This window comes from Mercenaria mercenaria, chromosome 17, assembly GCF_021730395.1.
Source record: "Mercenaria mercenaria strain notata chromosome 17, MADL_Memer_1, whole genome shotgun sequence".
Lineage (NCBI taxonomy): Eukaryota > Metazoa > Mollusca > Bivalvia > Venerida > Veneridae > Mercenaria > Mercenaria mercenaria.
Genome location: NC_069377.1, coordinates 35,395,573 through 35,405,188, shown reverse-complemented (window position 1 = coordinate 35,405,188; position 9,616 = coordinate 35,395,573). Strand labels below are relative to the sequence as shown.

Below are 9,616 nucleotides of genomic sequence, written 5' to 3'. Positions count from 1 at the left end.
TTTAGTGTTACCTTGGAGTTACAATACCATGCGTAGGAGATTTTTAGCGTTACGTTGGAGTTACAATGCCATGCGTAGGAGACTTTTAGTAGAAAAGCAGCACATGTTATGTAAACTTCGAAGATCGCAATCATGTAAAAGGGGGAATTTACTGCTTTTTAAACTCGTGCAGATTAAACGTTGATATATTGCTGGACCTTTGTGAATTATCGAAAGAAATACGAGACTATTTAAACCTGTAAATGCAATCGCATGCCTAATACTACTTCAAACAAGTTGCTAAACGCATTCGTTTAACACCGTGATCTCATACTATTTAAAGATCCCGGAAGAAATAAACATCCGATATCTTACAATGTATACATTTTCACTGTGTCAAATATCCATAAAAGAACACATCTGACGTTATTCTAATTTATAGAGGGTATATCCCTATATTAGTGTTGGACACAACATAACTGCACCTAAGCTGGATTAAGGAATTTAAAGATATGAAGTGCTCTGGGTAAGTGTTTTCTTGGTTTTCAGTTGGTGGACTTCCTGTTTTGATGATTGAGGAGCCCAGTCCGAGTATCTCAGTGTTAAAAGGAGCCAAAGGAATGTTGATGTTTGAAGATTCCTATTCTATCTTTAGACATGACTCCATAAATAAATCGCCGATCCATAGCTTGTGCTATTGACCGGTCAACAGTTCAACACCAAATTTCGCTGGACTAAATAATATGATAATTTATTTCTGACGTAATAAAACACTTATTGAATGACTTGCCGGTGAAAATGGAAACTAGTATTAGTCTTCGGTCCTACGAGCCCCGGGCAATAGTTTTGGTTACTGACTGACAACCATTCGATAAGTGTATGATACTATACTTTAGAAAAATGTATACTTTTTTGTTCTTTTCAGGTTTATCTGGATCAAATACAATAATTTAACTTGAAACCTTATGAATGACTAGGAAGTCAGCAAATAAGTTAACATCATGATTTTATCTACTATCACGGAAGTTTTAAGCACTAGAAGCATCTTTATTAAATGAGCCGCACCATGAGAAAACCAACATATAGTGCATTTGTGACCAGCATGGATCCAGACCAGCTTGCGCATCCGCGCAGTTTGGTCAGGATCTATGCTGTTCGCTTTCAAAGCCTATTGGAATTAGAGAAACCTTCGTCGAATAAAATGGATCCTTACCAGACTGCGCAGATGCGCGCTGATCTGGATCCATGCTGGTCGCAAATGCACTATGTTGGTTTTCTTATGGTGCGGCTCATTTTAATAAGAGAGTGGTATACATGCTGCATTTTACAAGCTACTGTGGGATTGGGAAACCCGCAGTCAAAGAAATGGTTATCTCGGGTATTTGGGTCCGATCGTCACCTGATATAGGCCTAGATACACGTTTCAATACTTAAAGGAGCATGTCTAAATGAACATCAAACTTGAAGAATAAAAACTTTAATCAAAGATATAGTAACGTGCATTAGATTACAGAAGGCCGCTATATACCACTCGCGTACCTACAGTAATGCACTGGGGGGGGGGGGGGGGGTCACACTGAGTCTCCCTTTGAGCGATCATTTTTCAAGAGATAGTTTGGAAGTACATATACAGTTTTGAAGCAAACAAATAGCAGATTTTGTGAAATGTGCAACATCCCTCACACCAGCTTTATTCCTTATCTGCTGTTGTTGATTTCTGTTGCGTAACTATAACATGAGTATTTTCTATACATCTTACAGAAGACTAACAAAAACAAGGTTCTGATGACACGCACCTTTAAAACTACAAGAATGCGGATATCGGCACTGACTACCAAATCTTATATTAGGTTAGGCAAAACCTAAGAAGTTCTAAGATTAAAACTGAGTACTAGTATTCACACAACTTTCTTTTTATCTTCGTGTTTTAATTTTAAGACTCGATTTAAGCAAAAGTAAACATGCTTAACCATGGCCCTTAATATATACACGTTGATTGTGATTATTTCCCTTTAAATCGTTCGATTTTTGTTTAAATACCTTCACCAATATTGACTCTGTTGTTGGCCAGTACTGCTTTTGATATATAACCAGGGTCCGAATTCATCAACACGTTAAAATGTTTAATTTTCTTTTTTCTCTGTCATTCTTAAATTAGCACAGATAGTAATGAAACTTATTAATAACATGAATATTCATTCCATAGTCATAGACAGCTCTGCAAAATTTCATTGGTAGAACTGCTTTGAACAAAATTATGAAAACTTGAATTTTGCTATTCTTAAGCCTAACTGTCAGTCTTTTGAAGTCGATGAAAACGGATCCAAAATTATTGCCATGAAACGGAGTTACTCAGTAAAATACTTACAATGTCTGCGTTGTTTTTGTATTATTGCAGGCACATCTTGTATATTTTTGTGACGCTGTTGACGCTGCTCTGCTCTAAACAGTCAGCTGGTCAAGAAATTTGCGACGGCAATCAGAAACACTATATGAAACGTAATTAGTAAGTTCTGTACCTGTCAGTTTTCCTTTATTCATTTAGAGATACAAGAAATAAATCAAATATTTGAAACACACATGCATGTAAGTAAATCCAGTATCTAGAAAGTTTGGGCCAGCCTTAAAGACGCACCACAAAATAACTGTATTCTTTTGTATTTCCATGATATTTGCATGAACAATATTAGTTTCAAATTGACAGTGACATATATTAGGCCAAGACAATGTGTTTAATGTCTTAACATTTTATTGAATTAATGTAGCAATATGTGCATAAATCAGTGCATTTAGTTAAAATTTAATCGCATTTTGTTTCTACAGTGTAAGATAGTTATACATCTACATCCTTAAAACTATGCTGAGAAGAGATTGACTGATAAGTTTGCAGATGAAGTTCTGAAAACACATTTACTCAGAAAGGGCCTAAATTGTCCACCTGAAAACTTGTAGTATAGCTGTATATTACCTGTATTATAAGAATGATTTTCATGAAGTTTTTGTGGGTGAAAAAGTAGGTCACTAGGTCGTGGCGGGTCTTTAAACAAAAACTTGTTTCTCACTCCCGTGACGCATAACGTTTAAAATTGTGTTACAACACTATTTAGACACAGACAGTCGTATCATCGTAGACAAAATTCAAGTGAAATGATTCTTATTAAGTTATTAATTATAACCTATTTTTTGCGCTCAACGTAGATTACTGCTATAGCAAATAGCGATTTCATTCAAGCACCAATTATTTGTCTTATACTTCCCTGAAAAAAAAAGAATAAAGTTTCCACTAAAATATGCTAACATTAGGATAAGAGACCTGTAACTAGGGTCTTTTCATCTGGCATAAAAAAGAAACAATTTCTGGAATTGGGGCGTCTTCCGTATCACCATATATCCTTCCACTAAATTTGCTTACATTCTTGTGGAGAAGTCGTCCATATGAGTTACCGATGGCGCCAAACAGCTTTTTGTGTGCATATTCTTTTTACTATATATATATACACACGTGAAACACAGATTTAATGTTTCCTGTTTCTAGCATACTTGTGAACGAATCATATACAGTGACAACAGCAATAGTTACAGCCAAAAAAGCCAGTTGTAATTTTTTTGAACATGTTTGGGGATGGATTACCAGAGACAGATGCAACACGAAATACAGGTTCAGTATAATTGTTTTCTATTTGCACCAAGCCTGCTGCAGTTGAAACTCGTTATCTCGTACTGGCTTATCTCGAAGACATTTTAAAGTCTCGTCCCGATAACACGAGCACAAAATATTATTTTACGTCGAATTTCGGCTATGTCGAAGTAAAACGCTCGATCGAATCGAGATACCGGGTTTAAACTGTAGGCTATGTACGTACGTACTATGAATGTATGTATGTATGTATGTATGTATGTATATACGCAACTGATGCACATTTATGAAAAAAATATTCATGAATGATTTGTTGAAATTAAACTTTTAAACTTTTTTGATAAGAACATTGATAAATTATCTGTATAAACTGACTATTCAGAATGTTCCTTATTTTCAGACTTTTTTAAAAAAAATGCCCTATGTAGTTGCGCAATTTTGAATCAGATTGATATCAACAATTGAACTATTTAGACAACAACAACGACAACAACAACAAATAGGTTGGTGTTATACTGAAAAAGGACCACATCCATGTCTCATTTCTGAACGCATTCGTTAGACCTTATTTTAACGAAAAGCAACAGAAGTGCAAATTTATATTTTTTTCTATGATGTGGTCTATAAGAAAGGCCTGGCAGGCTGCTTCGTCCGTTTAATGAGTATATGTGTGTAAACCGTATGCCAGTGTCTTCAAAACATATTAACTTCCGGTTAAGCAGTTGAGAGCTGATCGTATGACATTAGATCTATTTGGAATGATTTCACGCGAAACAAATCTGCTTTAGAAAGAAAGAAATATCTTATATTCCCACGAGATTTATCATTTAACATTTGTCTTTTTTTCGGCGCTTGTTTGACGTTTTCGTCTGCGTCCTTATCGGGTTCTAGGTTGGAAGTGTCTAGGGGTACGGATCCGTACCTCTTGAATCTGATTCTAGAGGTATGGATCCGTACCCGTAGACAATCCTATTAGGGTTGTCTGGGGATACGGACCTCCTTTTTCCAGATGCTGTGTGTTATATACATCTTATGTTTTGTTGCAAATGAACAATCAAATAACATTTAACCAATATTCAACTAAAACTTGAATCTAAATTTTTCATAGATACCAGCATTCACCCCGTTCTTAACATTTTCATTTTCATTTGAACCTTAATAACCGAGGAACACCAAATAAATAACGAGGAATCGAACTAGCACAAAATAGATTAGACAAAGTGATCTTGAATTGTGTTTTGACACACATTGTCACAATTTATAACAAGAGCGCCGCCAAGCGGGGCAATATACGCCCGAAGGCTTACATCATAGGATGGGAGCAAAATTTTAAGAACTTGACTGTTGTAGCCCCAAAGGACTGGAACAACAAAAGGATAACTTCAAAAAAAAAACCAAATCTAAGTCCACAAAAAAAATAAATATTCAAAGTCTACAAAAAATCCTTATCAGGTATAGATATGTAAAAATACACCTTAAAATTGGAGGTACCATCCATGTTGTACCACAGAAAAGTGGTCTCGGTTTTTCCCTACGGCCAATAATAAAAAAGTTTCAAAATAAGCTATTTATAGTAACATAAAAGGGAAGTAATTCAAAAAAAATTATTATAAGTACAAAAAAGAGATCTGCCAAATAAAAACAAGAGCACTACAATGCAGAGCAATATACACAAAGCTAAGTCATATATGACCTTTGACCCTTAAGTGTGACCTTGACCTTGAAGCGAGTCATCCGGAAGATGCGCTCTGCACATCGTCTTGGTGTGGTGAACATTTGTGTCAAGTTTCTTTGTAATCCTTCAAGGGGTTCAAGAGTTACAGAGCGGACACGAAACAAACTGATATGACTTTTGACCCCTAAGTGTGACATTGACCTTGAAGCAAGTCATCCGGAACATGCGCTCTGCACATCGTCTTGGTGTGATTAACATTTGTGTCAAGTTTCTTTGAAATCCTTCAAGGGGTTCAAGAGTTACAGAGCGGACACGAAACAAAGTGATATGACCTTTGACTCCTAAGTGTGACCTTGACCTTGAAGCAAGACATCCAAAACATGCGCTCTGCACATCGTCTCGGTGTGGTGAACATTTGTGTAAAGTTTCCTTGAAATCCTTCAAGGGGTTCAAGAGTTACAGAGCGGACACGAAATTGCTAACGGACAGACGGACGGACAGACAGACGGACACCAGCGTCATAACATAATACGTCCCTTCGGGCGTATAATAATGATTATTTAGTATTTATGTTTTCCGCGCATTGTCAATGACCATTACGAATATTTCACATGTTTACATTTCCTGTCGTTTAATTAATCCCCCGCCGTGGCGGAGGGATTATAGGAATGGTCTGCGTCCGTCCTTCCGTCCGTCCGTCCGTAACAAAATCGTGTCCGGTCCATATCTCCTAAACCCCTTGAAGGATTTTCATGAAACTTGGGTCAAATGATCACCTCATCAAGACGATGTGCAGAACCCATGAGTCAGCCTTGTCGGTTCAAGGTCAAGGTCACAACTCAAGGTCAAAGGTTTGAGCCTGCCATTTTGTGTCCGCTCTATATCTCCTAAACCCCTAGAAGGAATATTATAAAACTTGGGTCAAATGATCACCTCATCAAGACGATGTGCAGAACCCATGAGTCAGCCAGGCCGGCTCAAAGTCAAGGTCACAACTCAAGGTCAAAGGTTTGAGCCTTCCATTTTGTGTCCGCTGTATATCTCTTAAACCCCTCTGTCTGTAAATCCGTCTGTCTGTACGTCAAAAATGCCGTTTATAAACAGTATACTTGTGGTTATAACTATAAGATGAGCCCCGTAATGTGCAACTTGACTTTAATTATGTATTGGTGCAGCTGAAAAAAAGTGTTTCACCAACTTTTAGGTGAAGCATGTTATTATTTGTTCCGTCCGTCTGTCCGTCCGTCCGTCGCAAAATTCATATAATATTATCTCAGAACAGCTGTTTTGGCTAAATCTGAGTTTTTTTTTAAAGATTTTTGAAATTATCTTTTTCTATGAATTGTTAAATGCCTATTCCTTTTTGTAATATTCAAGTGACTGTTCCTGAAATACCCTGTTAAAATGCAAAAAAAAAAAATGTATAGAAACGATTTGTTTTAACTGCTTAAAGGGCTATTATGGCTTTGTTTATTTAAAATAAATGTGACTGCCGCATGTGCTGTTATGAACATAAAATATATTAATAACTTGTTAAGTCTTATTTTTGATACTTTATTAATGACATATTTTTCAAAGGTATTTAAAGTATGATTCACAAAGTATAAAGTAATACTGAGTCCATTATTTTTTATTACCTTTCTTTTATGTAAAAGGATAAATACATGTGCAGTACTGAAAGAAGTGCTTTTCCAATCACGTAATTATGCATATTCTCTTTGTTTTTGAGAGTTGCTGTATCGGATTTTAACATTATGGAATTTTAACACAGTGAAGTTCACCTAAACAGGCGTGACAAAATATCCTACTGAAAAGTACTTTAGGCATGTTGAACAAGTGTTAAAGATGGTTTAGGGAAACATTTTCTTAATCTCTATTCAAAATCATGTTTGATACATGTACCTATTTCTTAATGTCTTGTATAGAGAGCACCATTTGCTACATGTACCTATATTATCTATAACAAATGTGTTATCTTATGGCAAAGTTTTTAATGCATACTATCGGGGTTATTTCAAGGTTAGAGAGTTCGGTGTAAGGTCATTTCAGAGCATTATTAACTGCAAGTTGCTTTATTAATCAATGTAATGATAATAACTGTATAACCGCTTATGTATTTTACTTGTTGAGAAAGAATGCTATGCTTATAAATGAATTATGTATAGATCAATCATTAATTTAAGTAGGCCTATATCTGAAGTAAATTAGCTAATTGCCCGAACAATGCCATTTTAAGCCAGTGTGATGAAAACATACTAAATTAACATTGAAGATAAAGGGAAAATAGTTTCTTCCATTTCTTTTATTGCTGATGCAGATTGTGTATGCTGCTTTCAATCTATTAAGACATGTTGTTGTCGTTTAAGAAGGAATTGTGGTCATTAATCTAAGTGGTAAATTTCCAAGTATTTAAAAGGCAATACATGTATGCTGCAAGCAAGGCTTTGATTGTTTCATTATGCTTTACAATTTTGTTGCATAGTATTTCCATTTATTCATAAGGAATATGTCATAAAGGTGCATATACTTCTGATGATATAATCTATAATTATTTGGGAGATTTTAGTTATAAATGTCAGCATTCTATATCTATCTATATCTCCTTTTGGCTTTTAATCACCATACAGAAGAGAATGTCTATATAAAAGAAGAGGCTTTTAAAAAAAAAAAATCATTGTGATCACAAAATGCATGTGCATACATCTATCCCATCTCTTTTCTATATGAATATCTATAGCTTTTTAGTTTATACTAATTTATCTTTAATCTCAATTGTGATGAAAGCTAGAAGCTTATCTGAACCACACTCGAATCCTTTCCCTGGAAAATCGAGTACTGGTGTCATTTGAGAAGGCTTGGTTATGATCCATGTCGGTATCAAACTCTGGGTTGAGCAGCCGACACCTTAAACTCTAGACAACCGCTTCCCTTACCTATAGTTTCTTAACAAGTGACTTATCCCAACAAAAATGTTCTAGTACCAGAAGGCTCTGACATGATATGTGACCGGGATAAACATGAAAAGTATCAAACCAGAAGACGTCGGTTTGATGATTTGAACAGGAAAAATGTCCTGTGTGGTCAAAGCTTTCAGTTGCAAGTAAGGTTAAATTTGTTTGAGGTAACTATTTGTTCATGCAAAAGATGAAGTAAGCGGTGCATATAAATCATGTAAACATCTCTAAATGATAAATTATAACAATAATCCAGTAAATAAAGACATAATCATTAAAGAAACGTTTTAACTTTCCATTACAATAAAGCTTTTCAAGATACATGCATATAGATATGATCAAATATTGATACTTTGCAATATCAAAATAAAACTATCTGAATATAGAGATTTTATGTAAATATAATTATGTAATATGTGTTCTATTATGGAAATTACAAAGCTTATCACAAAGCTTATTTAGTCGCCGTATGACCTAGAGTTGTGTTAATGCGATGCTAAAACTACCAAAACCAAAGAGCAAAGCTTATTATTAGATACATGTATATGATGCAAAAGAACCATAAATGAAAATGAACCATGTCTCCCAGTATATGAATGGAATTGGCATCTACATAGTTTTGTCATTTGAGGCCCTAGCGGACATGAAATGCTGCCTTTATATCATTTGGTCTACAATGTTCAACAGTAATATAAAACTTATGTTGCGTTCCACATGTGGTCTCATTATGACTACAAATACAGAGTGGACACGATTTTGCGACAGACAGACAGACAGACAGAAAGACAGACGGACGAACGAAACAAAATGGAACATATCTTCTACAAAAATTTAGTCGTTACACATATTTATCACTTCTAGATCAATCGAGATCAAGCAGCGCGTCACAGGGCTTATGATGCATACACGTAAAAGCGTATATTTTTAAAAAAGATGACATTTTTAACGTACGTACGGACGAATATAAAGACATACCGTTATGTAGCATGACCTAACTTTATGATTATATATCACTTGACCCTAACAGTAAATATGAATTAGTTTACACATAATTATGTATCAAGAATAAGATAAAAATTAACTTTTACTAAAATAGCTATTTGATTTAATGGCGGCCTTTTGAATGTTCTAAAGATAGAATTCCAAAGAGCTGTGACCTTAGCCCTTACAGCCAAAAGTCTTATAGTGCTCCAAGCTACTGTTGTGAACTTTGCCCTTAATGCCAAAAGTCTTATATTGTCCCAAGCTACCGTGGTCTCGGTATGAATAAAGTACAGAGCGGACACGATTTTGCGACAGACGGACAGACAGACAGACGAACGAAACAAAATGAAACATATCTTATACAAAAAAGTAGTCTTTACACATATC

General features: G+C 35.3%; 1 protein-coding gene across 2 annotated transcripts in view; it reads left to right on the top strand.

The window, feature by feature from the left end:
* Positions 1–265: 265 nt before the first annotated feature.
* LOC123537237 (multiple epidermal growth factor-like domains protein 10) overlaps positions 266–9,616 on the top strand; it is a 41,215-nt gene continuing 31,864 nt past the window's right edge. Inside the window, exons 1-4 of one of the 2 annotated variants that reach the window (XM_045320888.2) lie at positions 266–505; positions 1,741–1,829; positions 2,378–2,485; positions 3,515–3,637. In XM_045320888.2, the coding sequence (XP_045176823.2) occupies positions 1,765–1,829; positions 2,378–2,485; positions 3,515–3,637 (296 nt within the window). In that variant the 5' untranslated portion in view covers positions 266–505; positions 1,741–1,764. The remainder of the gene's footprint in view (positions 506–1,740; positions 1,830–2,377; positions 2,486–3,514; positions 3,638–9,616) is intronic. The other variant, XM_053527675.1, reaches the window with a different exon arrangement.